We start from the raw sequence: 22,622 nt of genomic DNA on the forward strand, positions 1-22,622 counted from the left end.
CCAAAAATCCAGTTTTTAAAGGGGATAGAGCATCCATTTTTCTAAAACAATTTTTTGAAAACATCGCATATATCGCTCTGGTGGCCGCCATCTTGCGCTTTTATCGCGGGCTCAGAAAAATAGCGTAATGACGTCACAACGTCACAAGAGTTCAAGCTTCCAGTTGTTTGCCTGACTTCTTCCTCAGTTTCTTATACGTTTTACTCAATATTTTGCGAAAAAATACAACTTGGTCATCAAATTAAAGGCATGTCAGAATCTAATTCTTCTTCCGAAGGCTCGGACAGCTCGGGAGACGATTTCGCTCAAGAATTTTTCGGAATGGACGACGAATTTGGTTTACGGCCATATCAGTTTGAACCAGAAATAGAAATCTCCTCAGATGAAGAGTTCAGAGAAGGATCTGACAGTGACATTATTGAAGACGATGAACAAGAGAACAATCGACTTACAAATTCAGATTGGTAAGTCGTACTTCTGTCTTATCACAAAACTGAACTACATACCCATTTTATATAAAATCGTATCTTGCCACTCGTGTTCTTGCAATATGTTCTTTAGATATTGGTATGCATGAATCCAGTTTGCGACCAAAAGCAATACCAACTTTCACAATTTTAATTAAAAACATGTTTAAAAACATCGCTTGATAGTCAATAAGTTATATACTGCAGGATATAGATACAGGGATATAGTTGTGTCACAAGTTGTGTATGTATATTCTCACTTGGGACAATCGTTGATAATGTTCAAAGATACTAAGAATTGTTTTATTTCTGTTAAATAGGTGTACCTGTGGTAGCTGCCAAATTATGGATTCAATATCTGAATGCATTTGTTGCCAAGAAATCGAAAAAGTGGTTGCAACATGCCAGTCTGTTGTTGAAGATGGAGATGCTGATGAACCACCACCATGCATTACTCAACATCCTGGATTCTTACCTGTTTGTGCCAATAAGTATGTTCTTCGAACCGCATGGGCTCAGTACAAACAGCAGTACAGTAATGCGTATGAAGGCCCAGAGCACAAGCAGTACAGACACATTGCATATAGGCAACTAGCAAGATGGTGCTGGGGAGTTCTTGGAAAGGAAGTTCGGGTTGTTCTGCCCTCTTGTGCTGTCATGTGCATCAGAGCACACTTCCCTCCCCCTGGACTAGAGGAGGACTTTGAATTTGAAGGTTTTCACTATGCAGATGATTAGCTTGGCCTAAAGTTACATGGAGTTATTATATGCATTTTATTTATTCCTTACTTCATTTCATATACACAGAGTGGATTTTTTTCTATCAGGATTTCTGAATTGATAAATTGAAAAGGAAAACATGGAAAGGCTGAGACCAAAATGTATAAGATTAGTCATGAATTTATTTTTAGATGAAGTACATATAGAAAGTTGTTTATATAAATGTTTTCTAGGTTTTGCATATTTTATTATTTAAAAACAACTACACCTAGACAAAATATCCAGCTGAATAGAGAACCTAGTGTACAAAGCACTAGTGGACAAAATCATGAGCTAACCAAGCAAATTTTGCAGTTATACTAGACATGGATAACCAATATTTCCTGGGCACCAATTTGTCTGAAAACAAGGCTAGTCAGTATTGTTTATAAAGAATTTGCCTTGAAGTAGCATGCTATAATGGATTCAAAAATTGTGCTAAATGAAAAAAATATTCTCTTGGTGATAGAATCCCACCCCATCTTAGAATCTCGGTACTGACTAGTCTCATTGTCAGACAAATTGGCACTAGGAAATCTTGGCATCCAGGCTTGTCAGCCATTTATGGCTCATATATTTTTTTTCCAGGCAAATAGGCCCTTTGCAGCTCAGTAATCATGTGCTGATTAATTCACTGAGAGCAAATGAATGAACATCTTGATTCCCATGAGTGAAAGCGAAAGTCACTATTCAGCTGGAATTTTTTCTATACTACATTCATACTGGGAGAGACCCCATATATAATGGAGCGTAGATAGTTAAAGAAAAGACCTCTTTTAAGATTTCATTTAAAAGTCAATCGTTTCCTAAGTGGTAATGATATTTTAATAAAATTTTCATCTGAACATCTAAAAACTGCAAACTTATCTACCACTTTAATCAGGTCCCCTTCACATTAATTACATATTTTGTTTATAGCAGTTTTACTTGGGTCTGTCATGTACCTTCCCATTTGTAGAAGCATTGTAATTATTACCAGTAATGAACACAACTGTTCAAAGATGAGGGGGATTGGGACGACAGGCTTACTTGACAGTTCTTTCAAAACAGCTATTCACTAGAGTACAATCACTAAAAGAGTGCCAATGATGCTTTGCATTATTTTCTACTAAATAGTGTTAATTAAAAATAGGAAATGGTTAGAATTAGCATCACTTAACACTACACATTTTAGTGTTTTTAGTCTCTACTACATTCCATTTAAATTAATTACCTAGAAAATCTTGACCGGTGTCGTTCAATCAATTCCTGTTTGTCTGGGGCAGGAACACTAGCAATGTTTCTTGGTAATTCAACCTCTTCAATTGGGTCAACCCCTGCAGCCTCCATGCCACCCTCACAAATTTCAAGTACTTTCAGTTGTAGCTCAGGGAGGAAAGCATAGCTTTTTCTTTGTAAGACTGGCTTAACAACCCAGCGCTTGTGCATCTTAGGGAAGCACTTGCGATAACGAGCTTCTCCACTCCTTGGGCCTTTTTGAACAATTGCTTGAATTCTAGCTGTATTGAAATTGTTGTCAATGGCAGCAAGTTGAGTACGAGCAACCATTCCCTTGTAAGAGAAGTGCTCTCTTTTTGAGCAATACTTCAGCATCATCGAATGATAAACTTCAAGCCCTCCTGTGTGACAAAAGTCGGTCAATCTTGCCAAGTCATTAAGTAACTTTGGTTGAAGGACAACCTCTTCTAGGGCCACATGAGCTGGTGACCCCGGCTTGATCCAGTGTGTGGTGCGCACTTGTCTGCGGGTTAGGGGAGGATGGGCACACTTTTTGAATACCTCTGCATCCTTCCAGGAATGCTTGTTCACGCAATGGTGAACAACAGATTTCCACTACTCTCTCAAAAGTTGTACATCCCCATTACATGTAGCAGCACACCACCAAAGATGGTTTGAAATGGATTGTATCCAGGGTGCCAGCTCTTGGTTTTTCTTCAATTTTGCTTTCTTGTTCAGCTTTTTTACAATTGACTTGGAAAGATGCCACACATCATACTGGTGTTTGATGTGGCTAAAATCTTTTGCCATAGTGCTGGTGATGGATGTGTGTCTGTCAGTTGTGATACATTTTATACTGACCGTGTCTTCTAAAGTGTTCAAACACCTTAGAAACCCCTCTTTCTCCATAGCATTGGAGCTGGTTACTTCAGAGACTTGAACAATGCTGAAGGTGGCAATTTTCCCTGTGCTTGTCTCCATCATAGTATATGTGCCATATTTAGCACTATGGCCAGGACTGTCACTTCGGCCATCACCATTGAGATTTACTATGTCCTTATTTGACAGCTCTTCAATTACAGCAGCCTCCTCTCTCTTCCAAGCATCATTAACAACAGGAAATAGGTAACGTTCCTGATGTCTGTAAAAGACCCTCTCACTCAGAAATTTTAGGCCAAGACAGGATGCAAAGTTTTGAAGTCTGGTAAAAGTATTACCAGTAAATAATATTGATGAGGAAATCAACAAGTTCCCAATAGCTAAGCGATTTAACATTGGCTGTGAGTACCATGTCAAAGCATGATGTTTCATACATATAGTTGTCACAATAAGTAGGCTGCCTTGACATACAAAGTTGACATCAGCGACAGGTGCTCCACAGCTTCTACAAAACTTGAATAACTGCTGCAAACAAGAGTTAAATACCAAATATTTAGGTTCTTTGATATGGTTTTCAAGAGTTTTATTGCAGTCTTTGTTTTCTGGCTCTAATTCACTGTCCGCTGTTGAAACTGTCTCTTGCGATGAAACAATGAAACCATGATCATCGTCACTTAGTGGGAGTCCCTCTTCCTCTGAAAACAAAGACTTTTCTGACTTTTGTGGAGACACTGTTGGCATTGACTTTACTGGTGAGGGGTGATAGCTAGTACTGTAGCTGTGGTCGTGGAAGCTCACACTGAGTATTTCATCTCTACTGATGTTTGGTGAAGGGGAGGGATTGTAAACTGTTGTTGTGTCGGCATCTTTATAGTATCCAGGCTCTGTCTGAGTTGATACAGTGGATGTTACAACATATCTACAACCAAGGCAACACTGAACACCAATCTCCTTACAAAGTGGTTCAGGAGAGAACTCTGGTGTTTCCATACTTGGTGGATCTTCACACGAGGGATTTATTGTGGCACATAGCTGCTCCACATTCTTTGAAAATACAAAAATAAACAATGTTTTCAACAATACTATAAACCATTCTTCGAGGCCTACTTTACCTTAAATAATACAAAAAAAACATATTAACCAACAATGCTATAAATTATTCTTCCGTGGTCATTTATCCAAGCAAATTTGGAATATTACGGCAACATTGTTATGGTTTACGAATAGATATCAAATGTAAACTAAACACGTGCAAATAACCATTTTGAAAATTTCAAGTATCGATCAAATATTACTAGCTATACTTATGATTTTAAGCAACATTTCATCTATGAAAGCATAAATAGCTAATGATTGATGACTCGCTTCGGTATGCATTAATAAGTCTTTTTCATGAGTGATTATTTCGAAAAACAATGTAAACTATGTTATGTATAAATGACATGTTATCTCACCTCTTCGTTTTGTTTGCGTTTGAGCCGGTTCTCTGATGTAGCTCTTCTTTTAGCTGGCTTGCAAAAATTGAATACTGACGGAACAGCATCGCTCTTTAATCTCCTCTTCCTTTTTATCCCGGTTAACTGCTCCATCAGATCCACTTCAAAGCATGAATCCTCGAAGTGATCGCTGCAAACGTAGCAGTTCTTCAAAGGCGGCAGGTTCTCTCTCTTTATCCGCGCTATCCATGCCTTCTGAAGAGCTATTTTGTTAGGAATTTTGTGGTAGCTAACAGACTCAGTTTTGGAAGAATGGTTGGTGCATTTTGGCACACAACAATGGACCATCTGGATTAAGAAACTTACTCTAACTTAGACTATTAAAAGATCGACTAGCACTCGAAATATACAAACTCAACAAGTTTGGAATGCAAGCTTCACGTTGTGACGTCACGGCATTAATGCGGTAATTTATTGCGGGCTCAAATATGGCGCTCTTCTATTGCTATTTTTCGCGAATTGATTATTTCTTTTCGGCGACATAGAAGCTGTATCAGAGTTCAAAGTTGAATTTATGTGATCTATGTACGTTGTAGTTTTATATGAAAAACGGCAATTTTTGGGGTCAGTTGTCCTTTAACTCGCCAGGAAGAGAAAAAAATATGGTATTTTTTCGCGCTACGATGTGAAGACCTACCAAGTATTTGGTCTTGTTTCGCCGGCTATATGACCTCAAAGCATACCATATTTTTCTAAGAATAAACAAAGGCGCGCGCGAAAAAAAATTTGTTCTAGTGCATTTTTATCGATTTTTTACTCTTTCGTGTTACGGAGGACATTATATTGACCTCGAATTTAAAAAAAATTATTTAATTTTTCCGATTTTATTTTCACTATTCATTTTTATCTAAACCCTGTGGTTCTTAGAGTTGGTCCTTGCTTCTCCACTAAGGGAGTTTTGCTCGACAATAAGAACGGCTGCTAAGGAGACTAGCTGTATGCAGACTAAATTTCTAATGACCCCCACCCCCCACCCCCAACGTTTGCATTTGTTTATGTGCTAGCTTTTTCTTCCCATTGAAGAAACCAATGGACGAAAAAAACCTTCACTTTGTACTACCCTTAAAATAATCTTCTTTAGTTCTGATAGCTACTTTTCAAATCAAATTAGAACTTTGCGTCTTGAGTGTTTTCGGAGTTACGAAAACCGAACGGAACTATGATAAAAAAAACTTTTCCTTCGCACTGCAAAAAAAGACTAAAAAAAACTTTTTAAAAAAATTATCCATTCCCCCCCTATCAAATCATGTATCCGCCTTTGGGATTTTCTAATAAACTCTGGAAATATTTAAAAAATATGAAGTCTTTCAACTCAACCTCATTTAGCCAATCCTATCATCTACTAAACATGCACCACGTACACATTGATGGTGTTTGACGGTTGACCGACTTAGCCAGCTGTCTTTTTTAACGAGGAATGTTGCTTTTTATGGTTTTTAAGGCGGGCTATACCCATCTTTTATTTTTAATCAGAATTTACACTTTACGAAGATTTGTCACTGGAGAACAAGAAATGAATGACATGGTTGTTATTTCTGGATTGCGTATTTCTTCTTCCCATTATCGTTGATAACGCAAACATGCTGTGCGAAAAAATAAATAAATATCAGTACATTAAATTCAAATTGAATTCCACCTAGATCCCTGACTTAGATCAGCCCAGAGGTTGTTTCAGGGTTCGATCTGTGCGTTAGCCGTGCCCTGACTTAGATCAGACCAGAGGTTGTTTCAGGGTTTTATCTGTGAGTTAGCCATGCCCTGGGCCGGGTTGTTCAAAGCGTTAACACAGGATTAGCACTAATCGGGCTTTGAACGACTGGGCCCTGGATTAGATCAGACCAGAGGTTGTTTCAGGTTTGATCTGTGAGTTAACTGTGCCCTGCAGATCAGCCCAGAGGTTGTTTCAGGGTTCAATCTGTGAGTTAGCCGTGCCCTGACTTGGATCAGCCCAGAGGTTGTTTCAGGGTTTGATCTGTGAGTTAGCCATGCCCTGACTTAGATCAGCCCAGAGGTCGTTTCAGGGTTCAATCTGTGTGTTAGCCGTGCCCTGACTTGGATCAGCCCAGAGGTTGTTTCAGGGTTTGATCTGTGAGTTAGCCATGCCCTGACTTAGATCAGCTCAGAGGTTGTTTCAGGGTTCGATCTGTGAGTTAGCCATGCCTTGACTTAGAACAGCCCAGAGGTTGTTTCAGGGTTTTATCTGTGAGTTAGCCATGCCCTGGGCCGGGTTGCTCAAAGCGTTAACCCAGGATTAGCACTAATCGGGCTTTGAACAACTGATATGGGCCCTGGATTAGATCAGCCCAGAGGTTGTTTCAGGGTTTGATCTGTGGGTTAACCGTGCCCTGCAGATCAGCCCAGAGGTTGTTTCAGGGTTTGATCTGTGAATTAACCGTGCCATGCAGATCAGCCCAGAGGTTGTTTCAGGGTTCGATCTGTGAGTTAGCCATGCCTTGACTTAGATCAGCCCAGAGGTTGTTTAGGGTTTGATCTGTGAGTTAGCCGTGCCCTGACTTAGATCAGCCCAGAGGTTGTTTAGGGTTTGATCTGTGAGTTAGCCGTCCCCTGGATTAGATCAGCCCAGCGGCTTGTTTCAGGGTTTGATCTGTGAGTTAGCCATTCCCTGACTTAGATAAGCCCTGTATTTGAGGCTAAGCCCCGTGCACATTCTAGAAGTTATGGTACAGACCATTTAACTTCACTGTCTGCTGTGCACATTTCAGACCATGTGATGCCACTTTTGGGAGTTGATTCTTTCATGTGTAAATATTTTAACATGTTCATCACAAAAGAACAATTCTCATGGGAATGTCACGTGGTCTGAAATGGGGCAATTTGCTTTCAAAGACTTTGGTGGAAAACAATGAAAAACTTGACTCAAATTCGAAAGCATTTGAAAGCATACTTACGTTTAAGTCACGGAAGTACTCATTATAATCCTGTGAGAATAAAAACAATTATAGAGTTATAAGAGAAAAGTACAAACAAACAATAGAGAAACAAAAAGTGAAACAAAAAGCACAAACAAAGATAAAAAATAAAATAAACTAACTAAAAAATCCACCCAAACAACAGAAAAACAGGAAAGTCACAGAGGAAAAAGGTCTTACCAATGCGTAGCCCAGAATAAATTCATCTGGTATTTCAAACCCAGTATCTGAAAAATATTACATTTTTTTAGCTTTATTTGTACGAGAAAACAAAAACGAAATTGGAGTTTTGTAGTTAGATGTAGGTTAGAAGTAGATGTGACTGGACGTCAGTCAAGGCGTCTCCATGAACTAATAATGGCACAAATGTTATGGAAACACTTTGATTAAACAAATAATTTGAAGATGGATGGATGGAACAGCATAGCATCCAGCTAAAGAGAATTCTTTTATCAGGATATATTTACAGGATGCACTTACAGTCAGGTCGATAGCCACAGCTGCGGGATGTTCTTTTGACAAATAAACTGTAGATGAAGAAAGGAAAGTCATGTTATTTGAAAAATAAAGTAATACTATGTATTACTGTTTTATTTATTTATTTATTTTCACAGTTTTTTAAAGTTATTTATGAGTTTATTGGCCTAATTGGAAAAAAGTTTACCTTTATTAGTTACCCAATAAAAATATCATTATTGTTGTTTTTATTATTAGGAACAGCAAACGACTGGCCGAAACTAGAGAACCCAAGGCCATACATGTAGAGTATTTTCATGTGAAGACACAGCAGCCATGTTGGTGTACCAAATAAACTTTTTTTATTCTTTAAAATTTAACTCTATTAGTTTTATGCAAAAATTGTGCAGAAATTTTCTGTTGTTTGGTACGCCAATATGGCTGCCTTCTTGTGTGAGTGAAAATCCTCTATATAGGGGTGCTAGGCAGTGCACTCTGTCATCACAAATGGACTATGAACCCTAGAAAAAATGGTGGGTACTTGGATAGTTATTTCCTTTTGCTATTCTCACTTAATGTTGAAAATATATTATACAGGTAAAATCAACATAATCAAGATTTACCTGACAACCTTTATTACGGCAGGTTCATACTTTTTAAGTGTGTTTAATAGTTTCACCATCGTTGCTCCAGTATCAATGATATCCTAAATGAAAGAGAAAGTAATAGAGATTTATTGGAGCTCCCCAGCTATTGGTACCTCTATTTACACCTAGTCTCCTACACAGCAGCTATTAGTTTCGTCATGCAACGCTCACCAATTTACACCATGACATATATAGTGGTTTCGAAGACTGTGCCCATGTGCCACAGCATTGAGAAGCAGTATTTTAGAAGACTTTATAAAATGCTGTTTCCTAATGTACAAATTTATGGGGGGTGGGGGGGGGGGGGAATACTTGACCCCATTTTGGATAGGTGTGCAGTCAGAGGTATAAAACCCTAACCCTATTTAGGACACTTCAGAGAAAAAAACCCATACCCTATTTAAGACATACAAGTAATTGTATACCTCATACACTTCACCCAGTGTTATAGGAGTTCAATAACAAAACCATCAGGGATCTGATATCTTTATCAGGACCGAAGAATGAGGTGTTTTGTTGCCATTAAGTACGTTTTGTATAAAATAGTACCCTATCCAAGACACACAAAAACATGAAATATACGATCTTGCTTCAATATTAGAGATCCTGTTTAAAACGATTTTGTTTATGTATACCCTGTGTAACACAGCAAGGCCAAAAACCAAACCCTATCCAGCGACACATACCCATATAGCAAATATATGCAAGTATCCCCCTCCCACCAGAAAAATATCAATTTTTTAGATAGCTTTTTAGAGCCAAGGCTTACCTCAACAACAAGAACATTCTGAAATAATAATAATAATAAAAAGATTTGAAAACTAATGCTTTGACATAATAGAATATTATTTTACCATTATATTTTTGTTTTCAATAATCTTTTGTTTCAAGTAATCCATGCAGTTTCAAAATTTTTTTGGACAGGGTTAGGTATCAAAGTGTATGTATAACTTGCTAAAATTGTGCATTCTTTATTTCACTGTTGATATTAATCGTGAATACTTATAAACTGAAATGATGCTAACCCCATATAAATGAGTCTGTGATCAAAGAACACAATGGCATTTAACTAAATCAAAACTTTTTCTATGGTATTCTTTTTTCAACTAACCTTTCCTTTCAAAGATGCTAAGTTATCGCTGCCCAAGATTTTAACTTCTCCAGAGGAAGACTCATCCTGGATATCAAATCAAAGAGTAAATAAAACTCACATAATACTTATTATCCAGTATAGTTATGCACAATGGAAAAAGCTCACCTCATAACTTTTAAGACGAATAAAGTCCACTGAAAGAGGAACTGAAGTTTCTGTGAACAAAATATTTGAGAATCAAGTTGGATCCAGTCAATCACTGTGTTTAGTTTCCTAAAGTTGTTGATAACATCTTAGCTTTCTGTACGTTTTGTGTTATGTAGATTACATCTTGGCTTTTGGTTTCCTGCTTCTGAATGGCTTAAACTTGAATGCTTTGCTTTCATTAATAAAGGAAGCACTGTTATTGTGAAGCAGTAAATTTTGTTTTAGCTAATCACAGTGCATTGAACTGTTTTGCTGCCGGCCCTTATTCCCAGGCTACTGCGTAACCCAACTTTTTCGTTTGACTAAAATATAATATGCATGCCAACAAGAAGCAAAAATATGGAAAAGAAGAATAAAAACAATTTCACTTTGCTGCCATATTTGCTTTGCTTTTTTAAGCTTAGGGCCAGTCATTTTGTCCAATCATGCTTTATGCGCTGCATTCACTGCCCAGCTGGACTAGCATGGTCTTGGATTCCATCCCCAGACTAACCACTATAAGCTGTTTGTTGGTTGTTTCCTGTGCTAGCTTAAAGGGTTTTTCTACAGGTTCTCTAGTCCCTTCTCTACAAGAAATTACTTCTAAATTGTAATTTCACTATGAAATAAGGCCTACAGGTTTGTTACCCTAGTGCTGGCTATCAAGTGCTACCTTTGTAAAACAAGGATAATTTTTAAAAAATCCATTTATTGAAGTATCTGCATAGTAGATATGCTAAATATCAATTGTTACCTGAATTAGCATTCAAGGTGCGAATGTACTCCATTAAGTCGGCAAAGAACTGATAACCACCCTTAAGGACACAAAGTCCAACCAGCGCCCCACCTGGCTGCATGTCTCGTGATATGTCTCTAGCAAGGCGCTCGGTTCTATGAGATAAACCATAGTTCATTCATGAATGGAAAACAGCAAGACTACAAAACATTATTGCAGCATGTTAGTATGTGTGCTGGGCTTGGCTAATTGGCATTTCAATTGGCATTTCATTGTAAAGTGATATTAAAATCTTTTTTAAGTTAATATACCTCATCGTTAACTAGTAAAATATTGCTATTTCCTACCTGTCAAGTAGTATGCCTCTTGGGAGCATAACATGCTTTAGATCATCTTGGTAGTGCTTTGGGATGCTGAACATATCCAGTGAGTACCCTTGGTACTCATCAGGTACCTATATCAAAAATAATAATCAATATTTAACAATTATTCTCCGACTTGAAGGCGAAGTGGTTATCAGTGAATATTTACCGAGCCATGATTCTTTGAGCTGCAAGGTAAATATTCACAACAATCATTTAGCCTGATGAGGTGAATAATTGATTTAGTATAATAATTTTTAGACTTCAATATCAGAGAAAAGATGAAATTCAAGATAAAAAAACGCTTTTTGTATCAATTCTGCTTTGGCAAACTTTGTGAAACCTCATAATCACTGCTCAAGCAATGATTATCGTCTCAGAATCACTGGTTGCTCGACCAAAGTGCTCAAAACTCTATATTATTCAAGTTTAAAGTTCCACTAAATATATAATGATTATCTTATGAACTATTTCAAAAAAGGTTGGTGAAGGTTTAGTTGCATGTCAAGCCCAAAATGCAGGAAGCGCAATGAGAATGCAATCAGTGAAAGGCCACAACAATATGTAATTTTCTCAAACTTTTTCTGCATATTTTTGCAGCATAATTTTTTTCTGTGTTGACATCATTTGTTACATATGATCTACAATATATTTTGGGCTTGTGGTATAAAACATGAAACAAAACTGTTGCCAATTGAAACGTAAAACATGCTGAGTAACAGGCCGATCTGTGTGTTTGCTAAGCTCTAATCATGACTTAAATCAGCCCATTCAGTTGAACATTTATCTTACAAATTGTTATTGGCTTTTCAATTTGTAAAGTTCAACTATGCAGATGACCATTGCTCGCTAGCTCTCAGAAAGAAAGAAAAAATGGATTTTTCAATATTGCAGCATTTTTGAAGAAGAGTCAAGATCCCCAACCCCCCGACCACTCCCACCCCCCTCCCCCCAGATATATCCAGGCCTTGTTACAGGGTCTATAAGGGTAGCAATGCAATGCTAGTGCGTCATAGGTTTCCGAACATATGAGGGAATTTTTCAAGGATTTGGTTCTTTTGCACTTAGAAAAAAAATTCAATGACAGGCAAGATTCCAACTTCCCTGCTAGCAGAGTCTCTCTTCTCTTTCTCTCCCTTCTTTCAGGCGGGGAGGAAGGAGACTGCTGATGTAGAGCGTTTCCTTTGATACACCGCTGTCCACGATTGTGGACGAACAAAACTGGTTTTAAAACCGGTTTTTAACTGATTTCATGTAGTGCGCATGAGAAAATCTAACACGCCGTGGGGCCAAACATTGTTTGACAAGAGCAGCTGTCAAAATCATGACAGCATGTCTAAGTTACACCACACATGCACGACAGAAATAACGCCCTACATCGGCAGAGTCTGTTATTCTCTCTCAACCAAAACAAAAGGAAAATAGGCTCTGCTAGCAGGGAAGATTCCAACCTCTCACCCTTGGAATCAAATGCCATTCCAATGCCTATCTTATCCCTAACCACTCAGCCACGAATGAATTTTCTGGATCTTTCCGATTTTTGAATGCACAAAAGTATTTATTATAGTATAATGTATGTTATCGTGACACGACTGCTAGGATAATGAATTTTTGAATTTGAATAGAATTCCCCTGACAATACCTGCACACCACGATACTACCCGTATATATAAGCGTTAAAATCCTGGATTGCTAAAATAATTTACATTAATTTTAAATAATTACAATTTTCTTTGAAAAATGACAAGTAATAATGCAAAAATAAGTAATAATAACATATGTAAACTTAAGCTTATCATGCCGTCAAGGTTTTGCAAAACAAATAGCCAACCGAACTCAAAATCAAGCTAGTTCGGCACAATATTGCTTAGTTATGAACGTGAAAAACGTTTATCACGTTAAAATGTAGTTCCTACCGTTATGAATTTATTTCCAGCCATATTTTCTGTATAATTGCTGAACCTTGACTTAATTCTTCAATTTCAACTTCCAAGTATAAGAATTTGATCGATTCTCGCACTTTCGAACCATGTGCCTGAACACAGGAAGCCCATGCTAACAAAAGGAGCTTGGAAAATTGAATAAAGCCAAATCACTTATTTAGTGATAAGAAGAATGTTAATTTTACATGTTAATGAATTAAGCTTTAATTTATTTTCGATTTCAAGTACAAAAGTACAAAAATATTAAGTACAAAAAGTACAAAAGTACAAAAATATTTACAAATGTACTGAGTAAGGACCCTCAGTAAGAATATTTCGTTAAGATGAGCTGGGCTTCCTGTGGTTGGATTGGTGCCCTGACAAGAGTTCCGGGCACACGCAGCCCATTGTATTTGTGGTGTGTATGATATCATTTACAGTAAATGTATGGGGGAAAATATGTAGTCTATTCATGTTTAATTGTTGACTAGATTACAAAAACTGCTCTAAATCAACTAAAACCACCCAGAATGACGTTAAAGACAATTAACAACAACACAGGAGCAAAGTATGTTCAATTTTTTTGCAAAAAATACATATTTTTCCATCCTATGTAAATGCACACACCACAAATACATTCCTTGGGCTGCCTGTGTTTCGGGAATTGTTACAGTCACGATATATCTTTGTCATGCTTTTTATTTTATTTATTTATTCATTTATTCTATTAAAGTTGTTTTTTACATTCTAGAAATTATTTATCATTTCTATATCATATGGTGTCATGCTATTAGTTTAAAATGTGCAAATGAAGCCTTTTGAATGTCGTAACAAATTCAGCTTTAGCGGATGATAGCTGTAAATAAAAACAAAACAAAATCAAAAATGAAATATTGTACCAATAAAAATTTCTTCATTCAGGTGTGCACACGTGTGGCCCCTCGAGCTGAGACAGACGCGTTGCGAGTTATGATTGGTTCAAAAACGCGTAACATGTCGCATGCTGATTGGCTAATATTCTCTTTGTAAACGGGAATCCTCAGCAAGCAATTTGTTGGCCCCAAAACCTGCAGCTGAAATATGGCTTTTCTGCAAAAAATAACCTACTTTCTACTCTTATTTGTCCTTATTTCTGCTTGCTTAACACAAGCAGAAGAAGAAACCAAGGAAGAAAAGCTAGAACCGGTCGAAACAACTACCTCAGAGGAGAGTAAAACTGAAGAAGAGCCAGTGAATGAAGACGAGATCAAAGAGGAAGATGATGTTCTGGTCTTGACTGCTAAAAACTTTGATAATTCTATTGAGAAGCATAATGATATTCTTGTAGAATTTTATGCTCCTTGGTAAGTATAGTTTTCTATACTCTGTGCAGGTATATTTACTTTTTGTAAAAAGTTTTTATAATTTAGGAAGTTTTGCTTCTACTATTATAGAATTTAATGTTTGTCCATTGTACTATCGTAGAATTTGTACCACAACTATTTTGCTTCGCTTCTTTAGTTTCTTGAGTGACGATTGTATACTCTATATTTTTGCAAGGTTTTTAAGTCTTAAGTGTAATTACTTATAATGACTTAGTGAGAGTTCCCTCTTAAGCTTTACATGAAATGTAAGTGAGTAACTTTTAAACAGCTGGTTCGATTTACTTATCTGGTTTCTTTCTTTCTTTCTTATTTTCTTTATTTTTTGTTGTTGTTGATAATTTTAATTCTTTAGAATTATACAACTTCAGCTTATTTCATCAAGCCAATGGTCTTCGTTTGAAATCACAAACAATTTAAAAAATATACTGTATTGTTATTATTCTCGAAAACAATGATTGATACGTGAAAAAATTCTTAAAAAGGAAATAGTAAGAAATGATAATGGCAATTAAGATAAATACTTTAAGAAAAAAACTCATAACTTTTTCAGATAATGCTGATTTATTTGGGAGCTTTTTTAAAGATCATTTATGTATCATTGTTTTTAGTTGTTTTTATTTTAATCCTTTAATGAATCACATAATTAGGTAGTATAGTTGTCTAGTATTGATATGGAAAAAAGGGAATGGTATTTTATAGCGGCGTCCAGTTACTGAGAGGTTTGAGCCTCATTTATTACACATTTCCTATTTTTGTCCATTTTGGTTGGTATTGTAATCATCCAAAAGATCATTATTGAAACTAATCCTTGCATTACACATAAATCGTACTAGTTTTAGCATCATTTGCTTGTTTTAAAAACTGTCAGCTGTGTTTGGTTAGATGTCCCTCTTGATTGATCACTTTTTTATTGTCTGTCTTGCTATCTTACTATTCATTTACCCAAATCTATTAAAACTAATCAAGGAGTATTCATTATTCTTAATTGGAGAAATGGGATATTCATTTCTTTGTTATTACATGTCACACATTTCATTTTTGGCTAAATAACATCAAATTAGAGGAAGACTTTGCATCAATACAATAAGAACAATTGTCTAGCTAATTGTCCAAAATTGTACTACTGAATCACAGGAAGCTCAAGCAAGGTACTATTGTATCTCATAAGAAGTTATGTATGAAGATGTGTGTATTGTAAGGATATATTAAATATATTCAAAAAGCTGGTAAGCCAACGTGCTTGGGCCTCCTGTGTACCTAACAATTGCAAGGACCTTGAGCTCTAAATTATTTATCTCCTTTGACTTTAGGTGTGGACACTGCAAGTCTCTTGCTCCAGAGTATGCCAAAGCAGCCAAGAAAATGAAAGCCAATGATCCTCCTGTTGCTTTTGCTAAGGTTGACGCTACTGTCCACTCTGACCTTGCACAGAAGTATGATGTCAGTGGCTACCCAACACTGAAATTCTTCAAGAAGGGAGAAGTCCATGATTATGATGGCCCAAGAAATGAAATGGGTAAGTTAATTTTTACAAAGAAAGGTTGAAATCATGTAGTAAGTGTGAGAATCAAGTGTGCATGGCATAAAAAGTTCAGAAGTTTAATGTGGGGTCTCAGGTTTGATTTCTGGACTTTTAAGTTTTGAATTTTTTTGAGAAATAATTAGCTCTACATAAAATAAAAGTTTGAAAGCCTAAATAGTTAGAATGCTATCTTAAACAACTAAACATGTTCAATTTACCATGCTTTCCCAGGGATTATTGATTACATGAAGAAGCGTGCCGATCCAAACTGGAAGCCACCACCACCTGCTGTCCTAACACTAACAAAACACAACTTTTATGAAACCATCCAGAAAGAAAGTCTAATATTGGTAGAGTTCTATGCACCATGGTGAGTCTGTCTTTATTAGTTATTTTTAGATTGAAACAATAATATACAGTAAGGATGGGGGAAAAAATGAAAGACTATATAATGAAAAAATGAAAAACTTCAAGAGCAGGTGGAGTGGCTGTATTGCACACTCTCCTCTCACCCTATGTTGTCTCCTGTTTGATCCCTAGACTTAGCATCACATGTGAATAGCAAGTTTTTTCCTCTAGCTTCTCTAGTTTTCCTCCCTAACATAGTAAAATCCAATCAAATCTGTGAAGTTAGCGATGCCCTAACACAGATAGATCAGCCCACACAGAAAAAAAACCCGGATTCCCAAATTGGGAATTTGTTGGGAATTTCCTTGAATTCCCCTCGAATTCCCATCCAATTCCCAGAGAGAACAAAATTGGGAACATGGAACTGATTCCCAATGTTAGTTTGTTGGGAATTTTGTTTTTCTATTGGCTATTAGAAGGAAATTCCCAACATTAAATCCCAACCTTGGTGTTCAAATTGGGATTCAAGGAAATTCCCAACAATTCCCAATTTGGGAATCCGTTTTTTTTTTCCTGTGCCAGAGAATGTTTTAGAGTATTGATAAGATTAATTGAAGGTTTTTAGCATATAAAATCTTTGCCAGCAGATAGATAGAGAGGGATGGATTTTTCCCCCCTTAGATTTATTTAGTCATTCATGGAAGACTTTATTCCTACGGAGTCTGCAACGGCAACACCCAATAATTCTTGAAAATCCCATGTATAGGTAAATACAAGAATTTTATCTCCGGTCTGAAAAAGTACCTTAATTCTAGCTACACACTACAAGAACAAGCAATTGAGTTACTGAATGAATGAATGGATGAATCAATCAATGCAACATACTTTGAATCCAATAAAAATTGTTTTAATGTTAGATACATGTAATTTAAAACATCTAAAAAATATTTTTTTAACTAGGTGTGGCCACTGCAAGTCTCTTGCACCAGAATACGAAAAAGCTGCACAAGAGCTGAAGAAAAATGATCCACCAATTCCTCTGGCCAAGGTTGATGCAACAGAGGAGTCAGAGTTGGCTAAAAAATATGATGTGCAGGGGTACCCTACTTTGAAAGTCTTCAGGGCAGGAAAGCCATCAGAATACAAGGGAGAAAGAAACCAATATGGTAACTAATTAAGTTGTTAACATGTTCAGACTAAGGAAAAATTCACACAACAGTCTCAAATGTTCTTGATAGTTTCTCTAATTTAGCTGCAACCGTCAGGGACTCCACATTTGACTGTACTCATTATTATATGCCTGTGGGGGAGGGGGGAGGGGTTGGAGGGCAGTTAAAAATGTTTAATTTGGAGTATCTGAAAATTATTTGTGAGTTCAATGGGTAGATCTCAAAATTGTAGATAGTATTGAAAGTAATTGTCAGCCCTCCCATTAAAAAAGTCACCCTCTATTGACTTTTTTATTTTGAGGCAAAGATAGTATGACAAAAAACCTATGGCAAAGCAAATGGGTTTTTGTTTAATGCATGCCTTTGACGTAGAAATGATGTCATTGCAAAATTGAGGTGTTATGAACCTGTGAAAATTGACCAAAGAAAAATAAATTATTAATTACTCATTAATTATTGTAATTATTGTACCATTAGTGTTATCAAGCACTTAGTAGCAACGTCATTTTTTTTGTTAGCTTGCAAATCTATAATTTCAAGAGGAAAAATATCACACCTCAGTTTTGCAAATTTTCTCGATTCTGATTGGCTAATATTTTTTCTCAAATCAGTTGGAAGGTCTGCATGTTCCCCCTCACCACCCCCCTGTATTCAAGCCCAGCCCTTGGTTTACATATTTATTTGAACAAGTTGATAACATCCTTGTGATAACTTTTCCTTCCAGCTATTACTTCATACATGAAAAACCAAGTTGGTCCAAGCTCTCGTCTCCTGTCCTCCCTCAAAGCTGTCAAAGACATGATGAAAGAAAAAGATGATGTGACGATAGTTGGTTTCTTCAGCGATGAAAAGGATCCACTCCTGGAGAAATACCTGGATGCTAACAACGATATTCGTGAGGAATATACCTTTGTACACACCTTTGATGATGCAGCAAAGAGGTTTTATGGTATCAAGGAAAGCTCTATCGTTTTATTTCAACCAGAGAGATTCCGCTCGAAATATGAACCGAAGCACTTTGTATTCGAGGTAGGCATTGCATGAGTGTGTTGACTGTATAACTGTTAAAAGCTCACGGCACGAACACGGTCGTAACACACCTAGGTATACGCCAGACCAACCACATTGCGCGAGAATTATTTATACTCTATGCAATCAAATTCTCGGAACACAGCAAGAACACGGCACGGACACGGTCATGTTAAGGCAACGGCCCTGCCAGAGCAATCACATTGCGGAAGAAAGAAATCGACCAATCAAAATTCTAGAAAACATTACTGTCGCGGTTTGGCACGCATACGGCACTGAGATTTTCACAGTCATACGAATACTGCACTAATGACATACAACTATATATAACTGACTATACTGGGCCATGATATTCCTACTCATGCTCTCTTATCTTCAGGGCAAAGAGGCAACTCCAGAGAAACTTCAAGCATTCTACAAAGAAAAGATGGTGCCTCTTGTTGGGCAAATCAACACATATGACCAGGACAAGAAATATTCCGCAAGACCATTGTGTGTGGTGTACTATACTGTAGACTTTGGATTTGATAACAGAGTTGGTAAGATTTACCACTTCATGTTTGTTTTATGGTTCTGTTGTTGATGTTGCTGTCGTTTGTAATGTTGTGTCGTGGTTTTGTTGCTTCAGGTACTATAAGTGGTTGGTGTTGTCGTTGGTGTTGTTGCTCTAGTTGCTGTTGTTATTTTTGCTGGTGGAGCTGTTGTTGGTGGTGTTCTTCCTGTCAGACAATGATAGAGTTCTAGTTTTTGGTGCTGTTGCTTCAGTTAGCGTTTTGTTTCTATTGCTGCCGTTTGCATTGTTATTGTTGTTGTAGTTGGTATTGTTGTTGTTGTTTTTGTTGTTGACTGTATTATTGTAATTGGTGCTGTAGTTGGTGTTGTTGTTGTTGCTGACTGTGTTATTGTTATTGGTGCTGTAGTTGTTGTTGTTGTCGTTGTTGTTGACTGTCGTTAATGGTTTTGCTGCCGAACGTTTTGCTTTTGTTAACTTTGTTAATACTTCTGCTATGTTTAATCATGCGCCACGTAGTGATTTCAGGAAATAAGAACTTTAAAATTAACAATATTATTCGACAAGAGAATATGAACTAAGAGAAGGAATCCTACCTATATAGCCTTGTAACCATTATGTGCACAGTTTGGTGCTATTTTTAGCTTGGAGATATTTTGAGCGAAAACCTGATTGGTTGATTTCTTGAGGGTAGGCGGCTTCCAGACTCGCAGTAAACAAAAGCCTGTGTTTTTGTCGTGGACGAAACGAAATATGGCGCTTTTCGTGTTCAAAAACGAGGCATTTAAAGGGAAGCATGATTATCGCGCGGGCATGGTAACGAGTTAAAAATAGCATCAAAGTGTGCACATGATGGGGCACGGGAATTCCTTCTCTTGGTTCATTTTCTCTTGTATTCGATTAATACCTGTCTAGTTATTTTTTCCCCCTTGTGTTGTTTGTTTTTTGTCGTTGTTTTTTCCCCCTTATCCCCTGCCTTATGGATGCACTAGACTCTAGTTTATTCGTTTTCTCCTGTATACATTTTCTTATTTTTGTGTTATTATAACTTTAGTTTTTGTTAGTTGGGATTAACTTTGATGAGACCTTATGTCCTTTAGTTGTTCCCTCACTCAGTCTATCCTGTCTTGTACTTGTATTTTCTTGCATTATTTTTTTCTCTCTTTACCATGATTTTTCGTATATTGTAACCTTTGTATTTTGATTGAGTGGAAGTCTCCAAATAAAATTAAAATAAATTAAAATAAAATTAATTTTTTTCCCTTAGCCACTCAGATCTGGCGCAAAAAAGTAGTGGAGGTTGCAAAGGATCACAGAGATATCACTTTTGCTATCGCCAACGAAGACGATTTCCAGGATAAGCTAAAAGACTTTGGTCTAGATGACTCCGGCGAAGAGATCAACGTGGGTTGTTTTGATAATAAGGGTAAACGATACCGTATGGACCCAGAAGAAGAGTTCTCTGAAGACTCCTTCAGGGAATTTATTGAAGAATTTAAAGCTGGTAAGTTAGGCCACGTTATATTTAAGTTACACAACGGTCATTTTCAAAATGGTTAGGCCACTGTATTAGCTTTCGTTTTTCCGAGGTACGGTACATTTCTTGAACTCCCTGCTAGCAGAGTCTCCCTCGTTGGCGATTCTTGGCAGAGAAAATAGGAGACGTCTCCTATTTTCTCTGCCAAGAATCGTCAACGAGGGAGACTCTGCTAGCAGGGAACATCTTAAATCGAGTTTCACCTTAATTTGTAGCTTCATATTTTGCTACAAGTGCTCTCAGTTCATCTCACAAATCTTTGGGTCATTCATCAACTTTGAAAAACATTATTACGAAGGTTATAGTACCTCAGCAGAAGTTATGAAACTTTACGGAAAATTTTTATTATTTATTTTCCCACATACTGCCGCTTTTGGGACTCGACCTTCAAGTAGCTTTCCACTCGAGAGGTTGTCACAGGCGGCTACTGCTATTTTCACAGACATAACTGTACCTGTCTTTTTTAGGTAACCTCAAGCCCGTCATCAAATCTCAGCCCGTCCCCAAGTCTAACAACGGACCTGTCAAGATCGTTGTCGGCAAGAATTTCGATGACATCGTCATGGATACATCAAAGGACGTCCTCATCGAGTTCTACGCCCCATGGTGCGGACACTGCAAAGCACTCGAGCCGGTTTACAAGAAGGTCGGCAAACACTTCAAGGATAACAAGAATGTGGTTATCGCCAAGATGGACGCCACAGCTAATGATGTTCCAACTGGCTACACTGCAGAGGGATTCCCGACTATTTACTTCGCCACAGCTAAGGATAAAAAGAATCCCATTAAGTTTGAAGGTCAAAGACAATTAGACGACTTTATCAAATTTGTCAACGACAAGGCAACGGTTTCCAAAGCATCCAAAGAAGAGCTATAGTTTTTGTATTTAATAATTAATAATTTGAAATATCGATAAACAAGAAACATTATTTCCGCGAACGAAAATAAAGGTTGTTTTTGTACACTTAGGGGAAAAAAACATGCAAAAAAGAAGTTTTAAGCAAGGTCGCTCACACTGCGCTCAAAGGTCCTAGTTTTACCCGTCTACAGCGCGGAAACAAATGAAACCACTTCCACTCTCGCTCTTGGCTTTACCTGCCTACCTGAACGGGAACAAATGAAACCGCTCCCCCCCCCTAAAGTTTTTGAGGGGAGGGGCTGGAGACCTCTGAATGCAGCGTAAGGTCTGTTTCATCAGATGGTACAAAATGACCTACCGTCTGCCTTTTCTCTCTTCTTTGTAACTCGATTTTCTCGTGGACTTTAAGATACAGGTAGCCCAATGATCTATTTGTGATACACTACAAAGAACTGAGGAATAAACGTCTGCGATGCATTTTATAAAAACTGTGTCTTGATTTTAAAATACGACTACAATTGATTTCAATAAAGCAATTGATGACCACGAAAAACTGAATCACATTACTTTCATTGACGACTCTTTAAACGTGTATGCGGGCTTAGCCTCGAATCCAGGAGTGGTTTGGTTTTGTTATTCTAATTTCTGCTTTTGTTTAACAACCTCAGAAGTGAGGCTTAGCCCGCATACACTGGAGTTTTAAGAGTCGTTAATAGATCAAATGCAAAACTAGCACCGATGTGAGGCTTAAGTTGTGGACCAATGGATCTGGCGTGATTCAAAGCAATCTGGCGTGATTCAAAAGTCACGAATCATGCCAGATCCCTTTGTTCACAGCAAGCCTCACATCGGTGTAAGTTTTGCATTTGTTCTATACTAGTACTGTTTAACTCAAACAATCTTCATAATTATTCGCAATAGGTTATTTTAAAAGGACAGAAGGTATTGGGTTGTTGTAGGGGCATATTGAGTTTTTCCCATGAGGAGGGGAATCACTCTCTCCACTAATACAGCCCCCAGTAACAAATCGTCCTTCTCTCCCTCCCCTCTCCAAGCGATATGGGCGTTTATAAGTACACAGCCACAAGAAAGGGACTGACAAGAAGTCTTGCACTTTAATTTAGTTCAAAGT

At 37.3% G+C, this 22,622-nt stretch overlaps 4 protein-coding genes across 4 annotated transcripts; 2 read left to right on the plus strand and 2 right to left on the minus strand.

Annotated features, from left to right (window-relative positions):
• Positions 1–2,081, plus strand: LOC148907382 (uncharacterized). Its single transcript, XM_089036943.1, has 2 exons — positions 1–464; positions 788–2,081. Exons 1-2 carry the CDS (start codon positions 250–252, stop codon positions 1,203–1,205), a joined length of 633 nt encoding a protein of 210 aa, XP_088893069.1. The 5' UTR covers positions 1–249; the 3' UTR covers positions 1,206–2,081.
• LOC148907383 (uncharacterized) lies at positions 2,029–5,107 on the minus strand. The gene is made up of 2 exons (XM_089036852.1): positions 4,778–5,107; positions 2,029–4,367 (listed from the first exon to the last, which is right to left on the minus strand). Exons 1-2 carry the CDS (start codon positions 5,105–5,107, stop codon positions 3,060–3,062), a joined length of 1,638 nt encoding a protein of 545 aa, XP_088892978.1. The 3' UTR covers positions 2,029–3,059.
• A 1,136-nt stretch (positions 5,108–6,243) lies between these two features.
• Positions 6,244–13,267, minus strand: LOC116301733 (hypoxanthine-guanine phosphoribosyltransferase). The gene is made up of 11 exons (XM_031710843.2): positions 13,146–13,267; positions 11,215–11,321; positions 10,886–11,022; positions 10,111–10,160; positions 9,964–10,029; positions 9,622–9,639; positions 8,829–8,911; positions 8,230–8,276; positions 7,930–7,976; positions 7,729–7,758; positions 6,244–6,402 (listed from the first exon to the last, which is right to left on the minus strand). The coding sequence occupies exons 1-11, from the start codon at positions 13,167–13,169 to the stop codon at positions 6,349–6,351; spliced, it is 663 nt and encodes a 220-aa protein (XP_031566703.1). The 5' UTR covers positions 13,170–13,267; the 3' UTR covers positions 6,244–6,348.
• Positions 13,268–14,187: 920 nt separating this feature from the next.
• On the plus strand, positions 14,188–21,978 carry LOC116301764 (protein disulfide-isomerase A4). Its single transcript, XM_031710883.2, has 8 exons — positions 14,188–14,494; positions 15,826–16,031; positions 16,269–16,407; positions 17,346–17,551; positions 18,279–18,583; positions 18,963–19,122; positions 20,362–20,598; positions 21,099–21,978. The coding sequence occupies exons 1-8, from the start codon at positions 14,232–14,234 to the stop codon at positions 21,506–21,508; spliced, it is 1,926 nt and encodes a 641-aa protein (XP_031566743.2). The 5' UTR covers positions 14,188–14,231; the 3' UTR covers positions 21,509–21,978.
• The last annotated feature ends 644 nt before the right edge of the window (positions 21,979–22,622 follow it).

The sequence above is a fragment of the Actinia tenebrosa genome, unplaced genomic scaffold, assembly GCF_029948245.1.
Source record: "Actinia tenebrosa isolate PJP-AT-01 unplaced genomic scaffold, QUT_ActTen_1.0 PGA_scaffold4__44_contigs__length_22323623, whole genome shotgun sequence".
NCBI lineage: Eukaryota > Metazoa > Cnidaria > Anthozoa > Actiniaria > Actiniidae > Actinia > Actinia tenebrosa.